This window comes from Colletotrichum aenigma, assembly GCF_013390185.1.
Source record: "Colletotrichum aenigma strain Cg56 chromosome Unknown KSG_Cg56_contig02, whole genome shotgun sequence".
Lineage (NCBI taxonomy): Eukaryota > Fungi > Ascomycota > Sordariomycetes > Glomerellales > Glomerellaceae > Colletotrichum > Colletotrichum aenigma.
The window spans coordinates 1,198,770-1,222,177 of record NW_023500908.1 but is presented as its reverse complement, the minus strand read 5'-3'; the positions used below and the strand labels follow the sequence as shown (position 1 = coordinate 1,222,177).

General features: G+C 49.4%; 4 protein-coding genes across 4 annotated transcripts; 3 read left to right on the top strand and 1 right to left on the bottom strand.

Moving 5' to 3' along the window:
• Positions 1-1,589: 1,589 nt before the first annotated feature.
• Positions 1,590-5,801, top strand: hxA (Xanthine dehydrogenase; the record flags this gene model as incomplete). Its single annotated transcript, XM_037317604.1, has 3 exons — positions 1,590-1,768; positions 1,822-4,023; positions 4,076-5,801. The coding sequence occupies 3 exons, from the start codon at positions 1,590-1,592 to the stop codon at positions 5,799-5,801; spliced, it is 4,107 nt and encodes a 1,368-aa protein (XP_037182923.1).
• A 2,302-nt stretch (positions 5,802-8,103) lies between these two features.
• On the top strand, positions 8,104-10,385 carry AcuM (Zinc cluster transcription factor acuM; the record flags this gene model as incomplete). The annotated part of the gene is made up of 6 exons (XM_037317603.1): positions 8,104-8,236; positions 8,360-8,382; positions 8,756-9,074; positions 9,222-10,018; positions 10,077-10,273; positions 10,331-10,385. The coding sequence occupies 6 exons, from the start codon at positions 8,104-8,106 to the stop codon at positions 10,383-10,385; spliced, it is 1,524 nt and encodes a 507-aa protein (XP_037183889.1).
• Positions 10,386-10,923: 538 nt separating this feature from the next.
• Positions 10,924-14,203, top strand: CGCA056_v002343 (uncharacterized protein; the record flags this gene model as incomplete). The annotated part of the gene is made up of 9 exons (XM_037317602.1): positions 10,924-11,023; positions 11,074-11,463; positions 11,516-11,670; positions 11,728-12,465; positions 12,512-12,639; positions 12,686-13,107; positions 13,155-13,718; positions 13,767-13,942; positions 13,994-14,203. The coding sequence occupies 9 exons, from the start codon at positions 10,924-10,926 to the stop codon at positions 14,201-14,203; spliced, it is 2,883 nt and encodes a 960-aa protein (XP_037184099.1).
• A 147-nt stretch (positions 14,204-14,350) lies between these two features.
• Positions 14,351-17,098, bottom strand: ADL1 (Calpain-type cysteine protease ADL1; the record flags this gene model as incomplete). Its single annotated transcript, XM_037317601.1, has 1 exon — positions 14,351-17,098. One exon carries the CDS (start codon positions 17,096-17,098, stop codon positions 14,351-14,353), a length of 2,748 nt encoding a protein of 915 aa, XP_037182903.1.
• Between the last annotated feature and the right edge of the window lie 6,310 nt (positions 17,099-23,408).

The following is a 23,408-nucleotide window of genomic DNA, read 5'->3' as shown; positions in this document are numbered from 1 at the left end:
TACCTATCTATCGGCGATAGTAGCAATAACGATAGCGATAATAAGGATAGTGAAGATGATAGTAGTAATAGTAAAAATGACGACGAAGACGACGAAGACGATGAGGACGATGAGGACGATGAAGACGATGGTGATGATATAAACGAAGACGATAGCAACGATAGAAATAAAGACGATAGAAGTAATAATAATAATAACTAAACTATAAAAAGGAGTCGCTCTATTATAGGAAAAATAGGCGGTCTCTTAATTATCATCTAGATATGCAGCCCTCTTGCTCTCTTGATGAGCTAAAGATTCTTAAACATTATGGCTTTAAAAGCATCTAATCTCTAAGATTTTAGTGCTCCTAGCAAGCCTGTAACCAGAAACCTAACAGCATAGTGATCGTCACTAGCTTCTCTTCAACTTCTCATTCATTAGTCCCTTATGACAAAGACCAAGACTCGATACGCATGTGCAAGTATATAAATATTCCTATACCACCCGACAGTATGTATATCCACGCAACCACAATTCGCGTGGTAGGATCTATCTAGGTCTGATTTGAGGCTGGGCTCTCTGCAGTCAAGCTATTGTTACCTTGGTGTAGGCTATGCTGTGTCACAGGTTTTCCCAGGGGCCAGCTCATACTACATCGGTATTATTTCAGTATTCTTCACCGATGTCTAGTTATTCTACTCATAATGATCAGTAAACGCTAGCAAAAGATTTTGGCTGAGCCACCTCTCAATCAAATATTCAAGTGCTGGCAAAAGTGCTCCGGTCCATCAATCATGAAATTTGCAGAGCGGGGGGTTCCAACACATATTTCCATCCTAGGGCAATGTGATGAAGTTCGGGCAGCGAGTGGGAAGGGTGGAAGCGTCCGACGAGACGGAAGCGGAGCCGGCCGACAGAGGGGCCGCTGCGAACCGGCGCAGGGCGCTGCAGGGGGATGCACAGGGCGCAGGACGAGCCCGGCCGCCCATCCACCAGCGGCGGCTCTCCACGAAATCCGACGGCGGCGAGGCCAGGCGCTGGAGGAAGGAGGGGCGATGGAGGGGGAGGGGCCGACGATAACGCTACGCGACCCGCTAAAAATCGCAGTGACAGTGGCATCGCCCCGCCGATAAGCTCAAACAGCCCTGATGTGATTCGCGGGGCCTTCAGCCATTACAGGCACAAATGCATCTCGTTGTCGTTCCAAGCCTGCGGAATGCGTGCGTTGCGAGGAAACAGATCTCAAAATGGCATGGTGTGCGAATAGGAATTTCTGGAACGCAACAGAGCTGTCACAACGACGCCAAACGGTCCACCTGATAACAACCGGACAGCGACACACAGACAGGACCGGGGTCAGAGCTACCCCTACCTGGTCTCACTGTAAACTCCAGCGGTGCCACGCCCGTTACTAGTCTCGTCTCGTCTCGTCTTCGCCGCTTGCTGTCGCTTTAAAGCTGCGGGGTTGGCTCGTCCGCGATCCCCAACGCACGCCTTCACTTCTTTTACTTTTCTCCTTTTTCTGGAATTTGCAGTCAACAGAGTTCTGTGGCCGGTGACTTGTGTGTGACAGTCCCAACACCAACCAGGACACAAGGCCAGACACCATGGCGCCCATCGCCATCTCCCCCGAGCGGGATGCCGGGCCTCTAAACACGCTGACCACCGACTTTGACGACACCATCCGCTTCTACCTTAACGGCACGCGTGTCGTCCTCGACGAGATCGACCCCGAAGTCACCCTGCTGGAGTACCTGCGAGGCATTGGATTGACCGGAACCAAGCTGTACGTCGGCTCAAAAACACCCACGGAGTCTATCACATGCTGACAGCGCACAGGGGATGTGGCGAAGGCGGCTGCGGTGCCTGCACCGTCGTCATCTCCCAGTTCAACCCGACAACGAAGCAAATCTACCACGCGAGCGTCAACGCCTGTCTGGCTCCCCTGGCCAGCGTCGACGGCAAGCATGTCATCACCATCGAGGGCATCGGAAACACAAAGGCGCCACACCCCGCCCAGGAGCGAGTGGCAAAGACAAACGGCAGTCAGTGCGGCTTCTGCACACCCGGGATCGTCATGAGCTTGTACGCGCTGCTTCGCAACAACCAGGCCCCGTCAGAAGAGGATATTGAGGAGGCGTTCGACGGGAACCTGTGCAGGTGTACGGGATACAAGCCCATCCTCGAAGCTGCGCAGACGTTCAGTGTTGAGAGGGGATGCGGGAAGGCGAGGACAAACGGCGGCTCTGGCTGTTGCATGGAAAATGGCAAAGGCGAGAAGAAGGCGGGCGGGTGTTGCATGGACAAGAAGGCGGCCGACGACCAGCCCATCAAGAGGTTCACGCCACCCGGGTTCATCGAGTACAAGCCTGATACGGAGCTCATCTTTCCCCCGATGCTGAAGAAGCACGAAATGAGGCCACTAGCGTTTGGAAACAAGAGAAAGAGGTGGTTCAGGCCCGTTACGCTCTCCCAGCTCCTTGACATCAAGAGCGTCTACCCCTCGGCCAAGATCATCGGCGGCAGCACCGAGACTCAGATTGAGATCAAGTTCAAGGCGCAGCAGTACCCTGTTTCTGTCTTCGTGGGCGATATTGCTGAGCTGAGGCAGTACGAATTCAAGGACGATCACTTGGAGATAGGCGGAAACGTCATCCTGACCGATCTCGAGCACATCAGCCAGGAGGCCACAAAGCACTACGGTGAAACCCGAGGTCAGGTGTTCGAGGCCATCTACAAGCAACTGAAATACTTTGCTGGACGGCAGATTCGAAACGTCGGTACGCCCGCCGGCAACCTGGTGACGGCCTCGCCAATTTCAGATCTCAACCCTGTTCTGTGGGCTGCCAATGCTGTATTGGTGGCCAAGTCCCAAAGCGAGGAGACGGAGATACCCATGTCACAGTTCTTTACCGGCTACCGTAGGACAGCACTTGCGCAAGACGCCATTATTGCTTCCATCAGGATACCGGTCACGGCGTCCAAGGGCGAATTTTTCAGAGCGTACAAGCAGGCCAAGAGGAAAGACGACGACATCGCCATCGTGACTGGTGCTCTGAGAATCAAGGTGGACGATGACGGTGTCGTCACCGAGAGCAATCTGATCTACGGTGGCATGGCTGCTATGACTGTGGCAGCAAAGAAGACCATGGAGTACCTCATCGGCAAGCGCATCGCTGAGTTGGAAACACTGGAGGGCGCGATGGACGCGCTTGGCGAAGATTTCAACCTTCAGTTCAGCGTGCCTGGAGGCATGGCCTCGTACCGCAAGGCCCTGGCGCTCAGCTTCTTCTACCGCTTCTACCACGACGTTCTCGCAGCCATGGATGCCCAGAGCCAACACGTCGACAAGGAGGCCATTGAAGAAATTGAGCGACGTATTTCTGGTGGACATGAAGACCATGACGCAGCTGTTGCATACGAGCAGGAGACTGTGGGCCGGTCCAAGAGCCATGTTGCGGCGCTGAAGCAGGTGACTGGCGAGGCACAGTATATCGACGACATCCCTTCCCTCAAGAATGAACTGCATGGGTGCTTTGTCTTGTCCAGCAAGGCGCACGCCAAGATCAAGTCCGTCGACTACTCTGCGGCCCTTGACATGCCGGGCGTGGTGGACTACGTCGACATTAACGACGTTGAAACACCGGAACAGAACCGTTGGGGCGCACCGCATTTCGACGAGGCCTTTTTCGCCGAGGGGGAGGTTTTCACCGCTGGACAGCCTATCGCCATGATGCTTGCTACCTCAGCAAACAGAGCTGCGGAGGCCGCTCGCGCGGTTAAAGTCGAGTATGAGGAGCTGCCAACAGTTCTGTCCATCGAAGAGGCTATCGAGCAGGACAGCTTCCATAACTACTACCGCGAGATCAAGAATGGAGACACCGAGGAGGCGTTCAAGAATTGCGACCACATTTTCACCGGCACGGCGAGAATGGGTGGTCAGGAGCATTTCTACCTGGAGACACAGGCTTCGCTGGTTGTTCCCAAGCCTGAAGATGGGGAGATGGAGGTATTTTCTGGTACTCAGAACGCCAACGAAACGTAAGTCAACTATCTTGTAGGCAGTTGTCTTCCTCAGGCTAACCGTTGGTAGGCAAGTATTTGTTGCTCGGATGACTGGAGTGGCAGCCAACAAGATTGTCGTTCGTGTTAAGCGTTTGGGAGGTGGTTTTGGAGGCAAGGAAACGAGATCAGTCCAGGTCACTGCACCATTAGCGCTCGCAGCAAAAAAGACCAAGCGACCCTGCCGATACATGCTGACCAGAGAGGAAGACATGGTCACCTCCGGCCAGCGCCACCCGTTCCTGGGCAGATGGAAGGTTGGTGTCAACAAGGATGGCAAGATCCAAGCCTTGGATCTGGATGTCTTCAATAACGCCGGCTGGAGTTTCGACCTGAGTGCGGCTGTGTGCGAGCGTGCCATGTCACACAGCGACGGCTGCTACAGGATCCCGAACGTCTTCATCCGCGGACGCCTGTGCAAGACAAACACGATGTCGAACACGGCGTTCCGAGGGTTCGGAGGACCGCAGGGCATGTTTATCGCGGAGACGTACATGGAAGAGGTGGCGGATCGCATGGGCATTCCGGTCGAGAAGTTCCGCGAGATCAACTTCTACAAGCCGCTGGAGCCTACGCATTTCAACCAGCCCCTCACGGACTGGCATGTGCCGTTGATGTATGAGCAGGTGCAGGAAGAGTCCAAGTACGAGCAGCGGAGGGAGATGATTACGAAGTTCAATGACGGCAACAAGTGGCGCAAGCGTGGGCTGGCACTTATTCCGACAAAGTTTGGTATCTCGTTTACCGCCCTCTTCCTCAACCAGGCCGGCGCTCTCGTTCATATTTATCACGATGGTTCGGTTCTCGTGGCCCACGGCGGTACCGAGATGGGCCAGGGCTTGCACACCAAGATGACGCAGATTGCAGCGCAAGCACTCGAAGTGCCTCTAGACAATGTCTTCATCTCAGAGACTGCGACCAACACGGTTGCGAACGCCTCGGCGACAGCAGCGTCTGCCTCGTCGGATCTGAACGGATACGCCATCTACAATGCCTGCGCGCAGCTGAATGAACGACTGGCGCCGTACCGCGAGAAGCTCGGACCGAAGGCGACCATGAAGGACCTGGCGCACGCGGCCTACTTTGACAGAGTAAACCTCTCGGCACAGGGATTCTACAAGACCCCGGAAATCGGTTACACCTGGGGCGAGAACCGCGGCAAGATGTTCTTCTACTTCACGCAGGGCGTCACGGCGGCCGAGGTCGAGATCGACACGCTCACCGGCACGTGGACCTGCGTCCGGGCCGACATCAAGATGGACGTCGGGCAGTCGATCAACCCCGCGATCGACTACGGGCAGATCCAGGGCGCATTCGTGCAGGGCCTCGGGCTCTTCACGATGGAGGAGTCGCTCTGGCTTCGCAACGGGCCCATGGCGGGCAACCTCTTCACGCGCGGGCCGGGGGCATACAAGATCCCCGGGTTCCGCGACATCCCGCAGGAGTTCAACGTGTCGCTGCTCAAGGACGTGGAGTGGAAGGACCTGCGGACTATCCAGCGGTCGCGCGGGGTGGGCGAGCCGCCGCTGTTCATGGGCAGTGCGGTGTTCTTTGCCATCCGCGACGCGCTCAAGGCGGCGAGGCGGCAGTACGGGGTGCAGGCGACGGTCGGGGAAGACCGGGTGGGTGATGGCTTACTCAGGCTGGAGAGCCCGGCGACACCCGAGAGGATTCGGCTAAGCTGCGAGGACCCCATCATGAGGAGGGCGAGGGTGCTGCCGAAGGAGGGGGAGAAGAGCTTTTTTGTAGCCATTTAGAGGCGGCGCCAAGTGTGCATGAGTGCTTTTTGGAATGAGGGGGAATGGAAAGAATGGGAGTTCTTGAAGGTACATTTTTTTCTTTGTCTCCGACATGATGAGAAAAGAGGGAGCCATGTTTTTCTGTATGGGTTATGGTAGAAAGAACATGGACATTTGATAGGCGCAATTGAATTCGCATAGGCAATGCAGTACATACGGATACACAGTCAGCGAGCAGCGGGTGTCTCCATCCTCCGAGCTACACTTGAAACGGAAAAGCATCACACGATGGGCCGGCAGGGCTGGGTTGTGCTCCTCTTCTGAGGTTGCCCCAAATCGCCAAGTCCAGGCTGTGGCCCGTGAAGGCAAGAGGTTAAAAGATGGGATGATGAGGGGTTAGGTATTTGTTTGGGTCGGCGGGAGGGAAGCAGTAATTGAGCTTTCCAATGTTTACCGAGGGACTCGTCCGTCACCGAGGAGAAGTCGCAGAAGGTGAAAGGCTCTGGACCGAATGGCGGGCTGCGGTTTCATGCTGACATTACATTGCATGCTGCGAGGGGAATATTGACGATCGCTAGCTGCGGCTACCTTACTCTCAACAGGCGACCCCTCCCCAGCGCTGCTGCAAGTTGTTGCATTTGGCTACTGGAGACAGAAGTTTGGAAAAATGTGCTGGAGTTTGGGACGGAGTGGTGCTGTCAGTGGGAAGTGGACAAAAGCCAAGACTTTGACCCCGTACACTGTGCCATCCAGCGGTTCCTTGTCTCTGTCGCTGTCGGTGCGCACAGCGATTGATGTCTGCATTGCGACGGTAGTGTGCCCAAGTTTAGAAGCTGGAGACACAGGTCTGACGGATCGCTGGGTTCCTAGCTTCTGTAGGGCAGAGCAGGGCAGGCCCCGAGGCTAGGGAAGCTGCATTTGATGTCTGTGCTGGCGGTGTTGGCGGTGGTGATGATATCATTTCTGGTGGTGAGGAGTGCGTTACCCTCAACCTTCCTTAGGTCACCTTTAGCTGTTGGGCAAGTGTCGCCGGCGAATGCTACCAATGGCAGGTAAGGCAGGTCGCTTTCCATCATGTGCAAATGACATGAAAATTAGTGGTCAAATCCACCCTCGCCCAGCTTCAATGCGAATTGGGAGTGCTGAGCCACTTGCCGGCACCAACAGGACGAAGCAATCCAATTCATCAACCGCTGCTGCTCGTCCGCAGTCACAGTGGGTCACGCCCAGGGAGGAAGGTTTTCCAGCGGGCAGGTTCCGTGAGGTACCTCTTCGGACTCGCTTTGAGATGCCCTCTCGCTGGACGCCACGGTTTGCCTGCCCCATGACGGTGACGCGACCCCCTTCATGGCGTGCCATCAAGCGCTGGACACAGCTGGCAAGGTACGAATACCTACCTGGAGAGACCTCACTGCAATGGAGCCCTTGTCGCTGCCGACCTGGGGCCTCCACTGAGTCTTGACCCTGCTGGGCTAAGCAGCACAACGTAGCAATGGGGGTTGCGCCCAGCGCTGACCGGCTCTGACCTTGGACTCGGGTGGCCGATCTGCCTGATCTCTCGTTTTTTTCCAACGGAATAGCCGTGGTTGTCGTTGTGGTTCTCGTACCTTAGCCAGCCCACTTTCCTTTGCAAGTCGCCATTCCGGCTTTTTAAATTTCCTTTTTCTTTTCTTTCTATTCTCAGTCAGTCTCTCGTTGCGGAGCCTTTTCTTTTTGGTCTTTGCTCCAGCTTCATCCAACTTGCCGGGACCGATCAGCGACATCGACACCCAAACGCAAATTCCAGCGTGCTGCTGCAACAACAGATACACACACACACACACCCCTCCCCCCGGGAGGAACGCCACACCCTCGGCTGTCGAACCCGGTCACGATCTCGCGAAATTCTTCCACCGAGCGATTTGAACCCGCCCCGAACGGTCCCCCGTCCTCACCGAACCTGTCTCTACCCGGCGCCCACAGTCCGCCACCTGCTGCAACCTGCGACCAGATCACGAGAATCCCTAATTTTCAAAGCATCTGCTCCACAGAGCAGGGCTACCCGAACCACGAGCAAGCCTCCATCCGGCTGCCCGCACACGCATACCTACGCGCGCCGCGAGAGCACGAGCAAACGCCTCCCCCCCTCGCCCACTCGATTTCCCGCCGTCCTTTCGAACCTGCAAACAACCGCCTTCCTCCCCGGCAGAGTCGCAAACCGCAGCAACACGCGCAGGACCACCCCTCGTCAAATGATCTGCGAACCCTCGGCCTCTGCGTAACCTCAAAGGTCCAATGGGAGCGGGAGCCCCATTGAGCTGATTCCGAACCTCGACCCGCCATGGATAAGAACGGCGCCAAGGACGTCAAGTCCGAGTCGCAAGACGAACACAAGGAGAAGCGCGACAAGCCTGAGAACGGCAACCATGTTCAGCCTTCCAAGAGCCCCAAGAAGCGCCGCAAGGTCAATCACGGTACGTCTGCCGGTCTACACACTTCTTGCGATCACCTAGCAGTTTGCTGCTCTCCGTCGTGTCCCCTCTGCCGGCTCCCCCGCTCGCGTGACTACACTAGCTAACCTCTGCTCCCCCTCCCAGCTTGCGTATATTGCCGGCGATCTGTAAGTCCGACTGCCCTTCACCCGACGGACACAATTGGCATTGGCTTCCCTGGCCTTTGCGCATGGCGCTGAGACTATTGTCCGCCTGCGATGCTGCTGTGCGATGCTCCGCCAGCCGGCCAACCCTTGCCATGCATACATTTGCGCCGTGTCCCTGCGCGAGCACCAGCAACATAACAATGCGAAAAGAGAAAAGATGGCTGACGGATAGTGTCTTGCCTGCTACATAGCATATGACCTGCGATCTCGTATGTAAGATCTCTTTCATTCTGCCTTGCGCCCAAAAGCCGACTCCCCCCGCCCATGCTCTCTCCCTCCCTCCTGCCCGGCCAATCTCTAAACTCGACCGCCTGCTGATCATGTCGTGCTCCAGGAACGACCGTGTACGAGATGCATAAAGCGCAATATTGGTCACCTCTGCCATGACGAGCCCCGCGACCCCGACTCCAAGAAGGCAAAGAGCTCCCACGCCGCATCCGCCGTTGACGATTCCGAGTCGACGCAGACCGAGCTCGCCGCCCGAGGCTCCATCGACCAATCCGCGGCCGGGTCCATGGGCCCGCCGCCTCCTTTCGACAGGAAGGCGTCCGCTGCCTTTGGCGCTGCTGTCTTGGGCCAGGGCAACCCGCTGCACCTTGTGTCACCGAGCTCGGTGTCTGGCATGCCGGGCAACGGCAGTAATATGAACCAATGTAGGCTGCTGCTCTGCTACTGAGCTTACCCCTCCCTCTCCTTCGTATAGATGCGCGCGCTTGGCGGCGCCTGTCTCTGAATTGACGAAAACAACAAAAAGCCGCGATGGCAAGGGGGCAGAAGAAAGCTGACTCCTGAAAAAATAGTCGCCGGATTCTCCGACGCGTGGTTGACGGCGCAGAACCACTACCACGACATGCAAAGCTACCACCCAAACAACTACATGATCGCCCCCGAGGTCACGCACGAGTTCAACCTGCTCAACGACTTCCTGCAGACGAGCCTGCTCGATGACGGCGGCATCCTCTCCGACGAGTCCCAGAACAGCCCCGCCTTCAGCAGGTCAGCCGGCGCAAACGACATGCTGCCCACCTTCGGCAACAACAGCAACAACAACGGCGCCGCCAACAACAACAGGGCCACGGCTGCCAACGCGCTGTCGCAGATGCTGCCGCCGCCGAACCTCGAGCAGGGCAAGTCGATATCGCGCCCCGGCAGCGTGGTCCAGGGCGACAACAAGGACAAGGCGCGCGAGTACTACCTGCAGGCCGCGGACCCGTCGGGCAACGACACGCCCGAGGAGCGCATGGACCGCGTGCTCAAGGCCAAGTACGAGGCGGGCCTGCTGAAGCCGTTCAACTACGTCAAGGGCTACGCGCGGCTGGGCACCTACCTCGACAGCCACATCGCGCCGTCGTCGAAGCAGAAGATCCTGCGCACGATCGACCGCTTCCGGCCCAAGTTCCGCGAGAAGGCGCAGGCGCTGACGGACATGGAGCTGCTGTACGTCGAGATGTGGTTCGAGAAGCAGCTGATGGAGTACGACCGCGTGTTCGCGAGCATGGCGGTGCCGGCGTGCTGTTGGAGGCGGACGGGGGAGATTTTCAGGGGGAATAACGAGATGGCGGAGCTGCTGCATGTGCCGGTTGAGAACTTGAGAGACGTATGTTGCCTGGTTCTGCGCACTTGATGGTTTCGTGTTTGGCTGACTTTTGGTACAGGGCAAGATCTCTCTGCATGAGATTCTCACGGAAGAGTCTCTGGTGCGATACTGGGAGGAGTTTGGGACGATAGCGTTCGATCCCGCTCACGATACGTTACTCACGGCCTGCACGCTGAAAAGCCCGGACGACAAGTCGACGGATCCGGTCATCAACTGCTGCTTTTCATTCATGATTCAACGAGATAATCACAAGATGTAAGTTTGTCCTCTTCATCAGTTGCCTTCGCGGGCCGTGTCCTAATCGTCGAATAGCCCTACACTCATCATCGGCAACTTCCTGCCCAACGATCTTCCAGCCCGTCCGTAATTCATTGCATTGATCGAGGGGAAGGGGGCGCGGAGGGCCTTGGGATTGGAGAAACAAAAACTGGGTCGGCGTCAGGATACCAGGGCATTATCTTTTATTTTGGATGTATTCTACGTTTCTGGATGGTGGAACTTGTTCGTCAGGCTTTGAAGTTTCGACAGAAAGGCCAGTATATATACATATTGCCGTTCATCGGGGAAGCACCGGACGCGTGTGGGGTTCTTGCCGGGTTGGTGGGCCGATCTGTGAAGACCCACTTCCGGGCTCGGTGCTTCGAGGCAAGGAAGGTGCATCGTTCATCGTGCTTTCCCGGAGACGGTTGGCAGCTGCCAGTTCAAAATTCGACTTCCCTCTTTCTGCCAATTTGCTGTCCGACGTCGTGACATACAACCTGAGATTCGAATTCTCGCCCAGATACAAACGGGTCAATACTACAGCAGAGTGCTACCGATTGTCAATCAAGCTTCTCTCTCGATTTTGCATCGCAACACGGCCGATTTTCAACATCACCCCCGAGGAGCCTGGCGAATTATCCAATATGCCTCCCAGAGACCTGCCGAGGCCGTGGGATTCTCCCAGACCGACGTCGAGAAACATTCCCAGACCAGAAAGCGCCGGGAAGACGACCCAGCTCATAGGTTCGTGATATCATTCTGGTGTCCTGCCATCCGTGTGCTGATCCACGAAGCCTTCGCCGACAACCTCCTCAAACGTCTCCCCGAAGCCCGAGACCCCCCAGCAATCGACACACTCCACGAGGAGCTCATGAAGAAGCTCAACAACACCCACGGCTTCCCCAATCTGCCACGAGGAAAGTCCAGGAGCCAGAGAAACGAGCTGGATCGGAATGGGACCGAGCTATGGAACTTGTGCATGAGACTCCGCCGCGACGAGATGCCCGGGGAGCCGCCGACGCGGAAGAGGCTCTTGCTTCGGGGCCGGGTGTTTGCGTTCTTAATGATTGATATTGCGAGGTTCTGGAAGGTGGCTGAGGATGCGCGGCCGGAGGACTGGATGCCGCTGGCGGATGTGGTGCATCTGATGAGGTTGGCGCTGAAGGCTGGCAAGATGTGCCTTGGTGAGTTTTGGGATGGGCGCTAGACGGGATGAGGTTTCTGACAAGGGCACAGATGATTGCGGTGCGAAGTTTGCCAACATGGTGTTTCTGAAGGCTTCGAATTACAGCGACCTTCTAGGCAGGCTGACGCAGACGACGCTGGGGCCTGACGATCTGGCGGAGTGCAAGAGGTTGGAGTCGGAGTACTATATTCTACGGACCGCAATGGTGAGCATCTTGATAATGAAGATGTGTATGCTCGCTGACAACTGGGGGTAATAACAGTGCTGGAAGGAGGGAAACCTCAATGTCGCCGACTTCATGTACGACAAGGGCCAGCCGACGATCCAGACGCTCGACCCCGGCTCTGCCGAACTGCTGACGGAGGTTCTGTTCGAAATTGGCAAGGACTTCTCCACGAAGGGCGACTTCAAAATGGCTGTCAAGTGGCTCGAGCGCGCGTACGATATCATCAACAGCCAGGAGCTCGACCGTTTGCCAAGGGATGCGCTCGAGCTGCGCCTTTCCGTGTGCCAGGCACATATCCACGCCCTGTTGGGGATGAACAAGCCCGAGGCCTCGCAGAAGGCGCATGATTTGGTCAGCTACGTGGAGCAAGAAGTTGGAGAGCAGCCGGTCGTGCTACTGCTTCGTCTTGAGTTGCTGCAGAAAGCGCCAGCGGAGGTTTTCGACGTCGAGGCGTACGCGGATATCCTGAAGCACATGGTGCAGCGGTTCAACTTCTCGGAGGCGCATTTTAAGTTACTCATTCACCATGCGCGCAAGCTCCATGACAAAAGCCCGTCAATGGCGCTGCGTATGGTGAATGGGATGCTGAAGAGCAATGTTGTTTCTTCGGGACGAGACGATTGGGTGGAGAGGCTCGTGCTGTTGAGACTATGGATGGAGGAGAGCCATAGGGACAGCGAGCTTGCTATCGATGAGCTGATGAATGTGTTGCGAGGTGTAGAGGCAAACTTGACGCAGCCTTTTGGCGCGTCTGCCGCCGTTGCAGCTCTGACTGTGAGTACTTCACCGCAACTCCCCTTCAGTGGCTGACATTGAATAGATTATGTGGAAGAAGATTGAGGTCAACTACAATCAAGGCCACTTCCAACTCGCCGAGGGCTGGTGTCGGATCGCGCTGCAATCTATATTTGAGAATGGAGGACCTGCTAACAGGTCGAGACTCTGCAGGTATGCATGGCCAAAGGCTGTCAACTGATTATGCTGACAACCACAGGAAGCTCATTCTCTGCGCCCTGAATCGCAACAATACCGAGGGAGCCCGACAGATATTCCATGAGATGCCAGGATCGGCACGGAACGAGAACATGACGCGGTACCTCGTGTACAAGGTTGCACTCCAATCTGGGGATCATGACTTGGCGGCGGATTGTCTGGAGCGAATAGGAGCGGGGGCAGCTCAAGACCCCAACTACCTCTATGCCTGTGTTCTGGACGCGCAAAGGGCTAGAGACAAGATCTGCGCCGGGCAGGCCATGAAACAACTTCTCGAAAGACATGAATTCAACGAAGACTCCCCGATACATCTACCGGCACTGCTTCGCAGCAATATTCGAATTGCCGTGGCGGCTGTGGAGGGAGAGAAGAGCTCAGCTCGGAATGCTTGCATTGAAGACGTGGCTGGTTTGTTCGAACAAGGTATGCATTTTTTCAGCATTGGAGTTGGCGCGACTGACGTTGTGAAGCTGCCAAAGCAGTCCAAAGAGACCCCAAGGACAAGGAAGGAAATCGTTTGTTTACAGTCAAGGAGCTGGACTGGTTTTGCCAGAACGCTTACAACCTTGGCCTGAAGAACTCGTCAAACTGGGACCTTTATCCTGTCTTGCGACTATTTGCCTCTTGCCTTGAAATCATCAACCATTATCCGTCAGATCTACCAACGGACTCAATGGTTGACCTCCGCTTCCGTACCATGTTTAGTCACTTTGTCATGGCAGCCGGCAAGATCTCAATAGCTCGAACAGAAGATAATACGGCGAAGCAATTGCAGTGTTACCTGGATGCAAGGAAGCACGTCAAGGCGTACGACTGTCTCTTCCAGGTGCAAGCCACTGCAGCAGACGCTCTTACGAAGAAGGATTTGAACATTAAACTTGCGGCGCTACTGGTTTTTGATTTCGAGGCAGCGCTGGCTCTAAAGGATTACAACGGCCTGGGAGAAATCCTTCAGCTCGCAAGGTCGTGCAAGGATGTCAGGTCGTGGAAGGCAATTGGCGATCTTGCGCTGGGGGGCAAACTACCTGGTGACAGTAAACGGCCTGCCAGACTCCTAAAAACATTGGCTAACAATCTTGCAGAATTATATTCAACGCTGGGAATCGTCGTCAATGAGATTTGGGAGCTTGAGAGCATGAAGTGCGACAAATTAGCCAAGTATACGCGATGCATGTTTCAAGCGGTACGGTTGTTAGACGCGGAATCGGGCCAGAAGGTCATCTTACAGGCCATCGGAGTGGCCAAGAGTGCCAAAGAGGTGAGCGTTTGGGAGGCTATGCGAAAGACGTGACTGACTTTGGACCACCAGACCCCGAACCCTTATCCCACGGAAGAGCTGGAGTGGCTTGCGACGACGGCCTTCAACCAGGCCGTGGACTGTTACAATGAAAGGAGATATGATGAGTGTCACACGTGGGCAGACCTCGCGACCAACCTAGCGCACTATGCCAGCGACGGAGGAGCACTGGAGAGGCAGTGTCATGAGAAAAGGGCGAAGCTTGACTTTGACATGAAATGATGGGGCGGGTAATCCATTTGGCAAAGGGGGCACATTACAATAGAGAGGAAACCAAATCAATTGTATCTTTAGCCAATCCGCCTAATACAATAAGTGAGCAACCATCGCTTACATTCCCGTCATATCTCATCAAATCATGTCACATATCTACGCAGTAGCACCGGCAGGCTCACCTTCAGTAGTCAACGCAGAAGCCTCCTCATCATCGGCCGGCTTGACGAGCTTGATGGCCACCTCCGGGTCCTCAGCATAGACGCGAAGACCAAGAACGCATACGGCGTTCCAAGGGGGGTTCACGGGCTCTTCGCCGTCATCGACGACAGACTCGGTCTCGGAGTCGGAATCGGATTCTTCCTCCTCCTCGACGGGCTCAGCGGGGGCATCCTCTGTCTGCACCTCGGCATCTTCAGTCTTCTCCTCGGTCTCACTTGGCTTGGCCTCCTCAGAAGCCTCTCCCTTCTTCTCGTCCTTCTCTTCTTCCTCCTTCTTGTCCTCGTTTTTCTTTGGCTCAGAGGCAGGCGCATCGCCGGGTTTAGCACCAGCAGTCGATGGCGACGTCGCGGGCTTGTCCTCTGGCGGCGGCGACTTGAGCCCCGTGCTACCGGTGGATTCCTTGTCAGAGTCCTTGACCTCTGTCCAGTCTCCGTCCTTCTCCTTGTCCTTGCCCTCCTCCTTCTTGGCCGTCGCGGCCGTCTCCTTCTTCTTGTCATCCTTCTTGTCGCCGCCCTCGGCAAGCTCGGAGACCACCTTGGCGCTCTCCTCGAGGGCCTTGGCCGCGACCACCAACGCCTTCTTCTGCTTCCTCTTCCGCTTGGCCTTCTTGTCCTCCTTCTTCTTCTTGGCCTCAGCCTTCTTCTTCTCGAGGATCTCGTCCTCGTCGACGACACCCCCCTTGGCGTGCGCGATGTCGTACTGCAGCCCCACCTGCCGCAGCTTCTGCGGGTTGCGCTCCGCGTAGTCCTTGACGATGTCCTCCACCGTCTGCGCCGCGTTGTGCCGCGTCGCGGTGACCTTCGGGAGGACCTCGTAGGTGCCGGGCTCGAGGGTGACTTCGCAGCTGACGGAGCGGTTCTCCCACTTGTGCACGGGGCGGACGCGGCAGATCTGCTCGGGCTCTGAAGAGGTGTTGCTGCCGTCCGTCTTTTGCAGGACGAAGTGCAGCTCGAAGTAGTACTGCCCCTCGAAGCCCTTGAAGTAGCGGTCGTCGAGCTGCGTGAGCACGATGACGGCCGTGCCGGTCTTCTTCACCTCGACGACGAACTTTGTCTGCAGAAAGCCCGTGACCCACGACACGTTGGCGGATGTCCACTGCTGCACGACGGTCCACTTCTCGTCGAAGAGCCGCGTGCGATGGATGTACATGAAGGTGGAGAGCATGTCCTCGTAGGACATCCAGAAAAGCCCGTCGTCGCCAAACTTGTGGTCCATCTTCTTGAGCCAGTACGGCGTCCACTCCTTGCTGCCGTCGGACCAGGGGCCGTTCCACTCGCCGAGCCCGGACTCGGAGCGCTCGCCCCACGGGTTGCGGATCTGCACGAGGCGCACCCGCTTCCCGTCCTCGTCGACCTCCTCGCGCGACTGCAGGATGGAGTAGGCGTGGCCGAGCGCGAGGCCAGACTTCTGCCAGTCCCAGCCGGTGCCCATGGCCGCGAGGGCGAAGACGAACTCGCCGTCGGCGTTGACGAGCTCGCGCCACAGCTTGTCCTTGCGCAGGACGCGGTTCGTCGCGATGGTGGAGGTGACGCCGCCCGTCATGTCCTCGACGGCCTCGCCGGGCCAGCCGCCCGAGATGGCCTCGTAGTCGCCATGCACCTTGGCGTACGCCTTCTCGAGCAGCGGCAGCCAGGTCTCGTTCTGGTCCTCGCAGCGCGCGAAGTAGAGCGCGTCGCTGCCGGTCTGGTTGCGCTTGCGGTGGAGGCGGGCCTTCTTGCCCGAGGCGTCGTAGACGTCCGAGTAGTAGTCGAAGTCGTTGTCCTTGAGGTAGAGGTTGTCGTCGACGACGGCGGAGACCCACTCGCCGTCGCGCTGGAAGACGAAGCCGTAGACGCCGCACTCCTCGTCGCGGGCGACGCAGACGCGCGTCATGAGGTCGCGGCGGTGCGCGATGGTGGCGACGGCCGCGAGCCACCAGCAGTCGCCGTTGGCGCCCTGCTTGATGTCCGAGGAGGAGTAGCCGTTGACGATGAACTGCGGCGACTCGAAGATCCAGTCGACGCGGTGGATGGAGCCTGGGTTGTACCACTCTGAGCCCTTGACGCCGCGCGAGTTGCTGATGCCGCGGGTGCGGGGGTTCTGTGCGGATTGTTTGGCGGCGCCGGAGTTGGGGTTGGAGGTGGAGATGTTGCCGAATGGGCTCCACATGTCGCCGGCGCCGCCCAGGAAGCGGGACACGGCGGCGGGGTCGATGGGGATGGTGGAGTTCGGGCCGAGGACCTGCGCGGCGGTCAGGGTGTCGAGCGAGTTCTTGACGTCCCAGGCGCTGACGCCGACGGCACCGGAGGCGTCGCCGATGCCGCCGTCGCCGTCGCGGACGAGGCCGTTGAGGCAGTTGGACTCCGGGTCGTGCTCGATGTCGAAGTCCGGGTCTGTGAACTTCTCGTTTGTGCGCTCGCACTCGCGGACGATGCGCTTGACCTTGGCGCGGCAGTCGGCGGCGGCGGCCTCGTAGGAGCGACCGGCGTTGAGGGAGGAGGAGGCGCCGTCGCGCGGGGACGGGTCGGTGGGTAGGAGGGAGGCGTAGAGGGCGCGGGGGAAGATGGAGGTCACCTTGCCCTGGTGTTTTGAGTGGAAGGAGGCCCAGAAGTCGGAGAGCACGGCCTGGGGCGCTTTCTTGCGTGATTTGGAGGCGGCTGGGGATGGGAGAGGAGGTGGTGGGGGGTCGCCGTAGGTTGCCATGTTGGAAGGGCTGCGATGGGTCTTGTGGTGGTTTGGTTGTTTGAGACTTAGGAAATGAATGACTGGAGAAGGAGGACTTGTCTTCAGCATCATCGACAGAGGCCTGGCTGGGTTTAAATGGCTTGCTTTGCTTCACGGAACAGCTCAGCCGTACAGCTGGACAGCTCGCCAACCATCCATCACCATCAGCTTAGAGTTGCAAGTCCCCCCTCCCCGGCATGATGTGCTAGCTAGGGCTGACGCGCTTGCGATAGCTCCCGCTGTACCACCGCGCGACTGGCCGCTTTCCTAGCCATAAACGTGCCGAGAGTTTGATATTGGATATCACCCTCGCAAGGCGACGAATAAAGGTGATGAGGTCGTCTGCATGTCGGAGCGGCCGCGCGGCTCGGTCAAGTGGTGAGAGTCGTAGTTTTATGCAGCTCGTGCTTGGTTTGGGTCTTTGGTGAGTAGACAGGCTCTCGTCGGAGGTTGGGGGTTGAAGTGAGGCTGCAGGGTTTCGGGGTTCAGGGTCGTCCATCCATCGGGTCGGTTGGCGTTGCTCTTAGCGCTGTGGGTGTTGGCATGAAATGCAGCTTGCCTTGCCGGCCGGTTTCCCTCAGGTGTGTTTCCCCGTCTGGCCAACCAGCGAGGACGAAAAAGTACGAACGGCTCATTTCGGGTTTGTGTCTCCTTGTTTGGGGGGCTGAACGCGCGGGAAGGCAGGTGTTGTTGGATGTGTTGTGTGGAAAGGCGCGATCTCACGTAATATCTTAAGATGGCGGGTTGGCGATATGCAGGTCATGCAGGTGGATGAAGCAGGCGTTTACGACGGTCCGTTTTTGGGGTCATCAGTTGCGGGGATGAGTTGGAGAGAGAATATGGATGCCTGGATGGGCATGCTCGTCATATGATTCCCCTGTGTACCGTCAGCCGCTGGTTTGGTAGTTGGTGAGGAGGTTTGAGACAGCCTTGCGGTTCATTGTGGGCTTTCTGCATCTTACACGCTTAAGGACGGGTAAGATCTGCCTTCTGCCAGTGGTCGCGCATGACCAGTGCCGTACCTCGGTCGAGAATGAGAGAGCATCAGACAGGAGAGCCTCCTAGGAATGAATGAATTGGTCGTGCATTTGACATGCTGTATTGCTCAATAAGCGGGCTGGTCGATGAAGCTCGATGATTGTGACGGCATCGCTCCACCAAATGCCCACGATGGTGAGGTTCGGTTATGAGATCGACGGAATCCAGAAGCATCCTTTTTTTCTTATTTCGCTGCTCCGGCAGAGACACTGGAATAAGGGTCGACAGAACTGGTCAATAGGCTGCCTGCAGAAATGCAAGGGCGGTCTTGGCTCCGTATTCCGCCCGGGTAACGTGGCTCGATGCTGTCATTCGTCATCGTCCAAGACAAAGTGCATCCCATCTTGCCCATATTGAGGGCTGCTGGAGACAACGTTATGTCATGCTCGCCATGGGAATGTTTGTTTCTCTGGTGTTCCCGGCAGAAAAAGGCATCAAGCTGGTCATTGCCGGGGCCCAGAAGATGCGGGGACGGTGCCCCTTCCCCCCATGGGTGCTGACTAACACTGTGTTTTAGCGGCCGTTTCCTCCAATGCCCTGCGCCTGACCCTGACCGGGACTGCCCTCAGGACCTGGACCCGTGCTGGACTGGACTGGTTGGGCGGACTGGCACTCCGTGGTTGCGAGGGTCAGTAGGTAGCGTTATCAGCTGAAGTGCTTATCGGACCCTCGGCCCAAATGACTGATGGAAGCCCTCCACTGGGCTGGACGTCACCTCACTCGTTGCCGATTCCCTCCCATCCTGCCACAAGGCAGGCCCCACACAGTAGCAACAAGTCACTATAAGTGACTACCCCACTAAATATATAGAAGAATAAGTAACTTGAACTTTACACATCTACACCTATATATATAGCTAGTAATCTAATAGTATAACTAGTTAATCTAAAATTACTACTATATATTAAATTTTCTACTATAGCTTTTATACTATTATTAGAAATTAATCGCACTAAACTTCTATTATTTTTTACTATTCTACTCTAATTTTTCTCATCCTCTTTACCTTTTTTATAGCTAAAATCTAGAGGATTATTATAACTAATATTAAAATACTTAATATTATATTGTACTAAAAACCTAAATAGATATTATTATATTATAACTTTTTAAAATAGTTAGATTAATTATCTCTATATTAATAATAATATTTATTATTTAATAATATTTATAATTTTATTAAAACTATTTTAATCACTACATATTATAGAAGATTATACTAGCTAACATAAAATAAACTAATTATATCTTAAACATTATTAATATTAATATTAATTATTAAAATAGTTCTACGAAAAAAACTATCTTATTAAATAAATTAAATCGTTTAAAGGACTAAATTATATTTTAGCTTTATTTAAATTCTTCTTTAATATAACTACCCCTAAAATAATAACAAAGCTTATATATAAATAAACCTTTAGCGCTATTATAACTAATATATCTCTATAACTTATTACTTCTATTAAAACTATGGTAATAACTATTTTTAGCTTAATTAATATAATTTAACTATTTATTAAATTTTTTATGTAGTAAACTACTATTTATCTCTATTTATATCTTAAACGAAAGCATTTAGCTATTATCTCTAATTAATTTTAAGTTTTTTATTATAAAAATATTCATTTTCCTCTTTTTAATAATAGCTTAATAGAATTAATAAAGCAGGTTTTATAGATTAACCTAAATAATAACTTCACCTTCTAATATTAACGCTTAACTATATTTTATAATAGCTTCTTATTAATATTTATCTTATTAACACAAAAATTAAATTATAATAATATAATAAAAAACACTATATTTTAACTACCTGCTATTCTTAATAGTATTAATAACTATAGATATATTCTAATAGCATAAAAATATATTACTAATAACATACTAAAATATTATAACTTTTAAAACTAAAAAGGTTAGTTATTTTAACTTAATAGCTAAAAGTCTCTCTTTTTATAGTATTATATTAAAAGTTAAATATATAATATATATAGATATAGATATATATATCTTTTATAATTACTTACAATATCTAGCTACTATTTAAAATAAATAAGCTATTAAAAAGTCTAGTTATTATACTTATTAAGTATTACTCTAGTTTAATACACAACTAAGTTTATAGCATTAAAATAAGCTAATCCTTTAGTTAAACTATTATCTCTTATAATAGAAATACTATAAAAGCACTTTAAATAGAACTTTTTAAATATATTATAAGTACTTTATAAATAAAAGCTTACTATTTAATATTTTACTTAAAGATATATTATTTAGCTATTTATATTAACTATAATTTAAAATATTTATAATACTAAAATTAAAGACTTATATATCTAACTAAAAATAGTTTTTAAGATATTTAATAGAGAGATTTAAGTTTAGCTAGATAAGCTTATAAATATAACTATTTTAGTATAATTCTTTAATAGAATTAATAACTAAAAGAGTATATTTATTTAGATAGCTATAAATTACTATTTATAGTAATAGTAATAGCTATTATTAATACTAATAATAGTAGCTTAAATATTCTATATTTGTATATTCCAACTATGTAATAAAACTCTAGCTTTCTATTTGAACCTAATAAATAGAGTTTAATATCTATTAAGATAATAATTTTTCTAAACGTTTAGCTTAACTATGAAACTTTAATACCTTATATAGTTAGTATTAAAGTTACTAAAACTAAAGCTATAGAAGCTAATTTTACTAATAATATAGATATCTCTAACTTATAATACTTTATAACCTATTCATAATAAATAAATAGTAGATATTTAGTATTTAATAACAACTATTAAAGGATTAAAACTAAAAAAACATTAGCTATAGCTTTTAATAAAAAGCTACTTTAGCTATAAATTTATAAAATTAACTAAGTAACCTTTAGAATTTTTCATAATAAAGTAACTATAATTTAGCTTAATAACCTAAATATATTACTATTTATATAGCTAATAAAAATATAAAAAAGAAGCCTCTTTAATATTTCTTTATAAACTAAATATATAGATAAATCCTATTAAAATAGAATAGCTATATGTTAATTTTATAAACATAAGCTTTAACCTAAGTAATATTAAGCTTAAAACTATAGCTAACTATTTATTAATACCTATAGATAAATCTAATAATAATATTCATTTTAGCAATATAAATTTAAACCTATATGAATATTAAACTTATTAAAAGGAGTTTTTATTAAGCGATAAGCTATTTAATTACTTAAGCTAGTCACATAAAGTTTCCCTCTAATAGCCTATTAAAGAAACTAATATAAAATGTAATTCTTATAAAACATCTAAAATATTAATACTAAAAGATGTAATATTTATAGTATTAAAGCTTATTAACTTTAAACCACTAATATAGTTAAAGAACTACTAACTAATAATATTTTAAAGCTAATAGAAAAATAAATAATTATACTAAATAATACAAATAAACTTACTATAAAAATACTTATTAATATATGAATAATAAACGCATCACTAAATATAAAAATAAAATTTAAATCGTATAAATATATATATATATATATATATATTTAAGCTTAACTAAATTACTTAAAAATAAAATAGAAGAAAGAATATATAGAAATATTAGTTATAGCTATATTTCAGTAAATAAAATATAATTATAAAAACATATTTATATTTGTTAACAGAGGTATAAGCGTATTCAGGGGCGTGGTATATGCGCCTATATAGTATAAGGTTATAGATGTGGTAATGTTATGATAAAAGGTAATAATTCTGAGCATTTATGAGCATTTAATTGTCTCGATAAGAATAAGGGAACAGATGTATTGTGATGAGTCTGGTTGTTGTTGTTCGCAGGTTGCATCCTTTAGTAGGGAAAAGTGAGGGGAAAGATAACCTGAAACGTAACCTGCTAAACTGCTAATTACATAAGGTGCTTACGTAACTATATGTATTACATAATCAATATTATAGTTATAAGTTATAATAAATCTAGTATTTTTATATAAGGTTTTATATCTTAAACTTTATTAGTTTATTTTATATAGAATGTTAAAGTAAGTTTAGCGTTATTATTATTCTTATATTATTACTATTATTATAAAAGAACGTTATATGTTGACAATATTTATAGACTAGCCTTTAGTTATAACTACTTACTATATATGAAGTTAATTTCAACTACTATTAAATAGCTAAATATATGATGTTTCTTTTTTATTTCTATACCATAGATAATAAATAGAAAATATCTATATATTTTAATTATAAAGTGTTATTAGTCTTTAGACTATAAGCTAAAATATTTGTTAAGAATAATATTGTAACCTTAAAAAGTTTAAAATTTAACTATTCAAAACTATAGTTTATATTAATTTATATAAACTTACTATATTTATTTATTATAAACTAGAAATAAAACCTCTAATTAGAATAATCGTGCAATTAGTTATTATAATTACTTTATTTCTAATATTTTTATTATTTCTCTCTATTATTTATTAAGCTTATAATGTTTAAAAAGATTTACTTTTTAAGCTTATATTACATAAAAGATTCTCTAGCTATATTATCATTACTATTATGGATATGATATATATAGTAGCTATTAACAATATAAATAAGTTATTATTTATTTTTATAAAAAGAAATAAGTATTTTAAACTTTATTAATAATGTATTAATAATAGAGTTTTAAACTTATACTAATGAAAACTTTTAATAATATTAAAACTAAGAAATATATAAATAGAATTATAGTTTATAATAAAAATAAATAAACTAATTATGTTATATCTATATTTAATAAGTTTATAGATGTCTTTTGAAATAAAGGTTTTATAGATATCCTCTAGGATGAATAGATATATATACGCTTAAAACCTAAATAGAAAAAGTAATTATCAAAAATATACAAAATATATAACTTAAAAATAGTAAAATAAAGTATTATATAATATATTATAGAGAAACTCACAGAATAAAATAAAACTTTCTATCTTTTAAAGTAAGCTTTACATTTATTTTTAATATTTATAATTTAATAAGAAATAAAAAAGAATTATTAATATTAATACTTTTAATAAGATTATCTTTTCTAATAGTTATTTAATAAAATTATAAAAAGATATATTTACTTCAGTTAAAAATAAAAAATTTATTACTATAATAAATATTAATATATTCTACTACTAATAATATATATATTTAAAGTTAAAAAAATAACTATTTATTATTACTACCTAAAATAGATAATATAT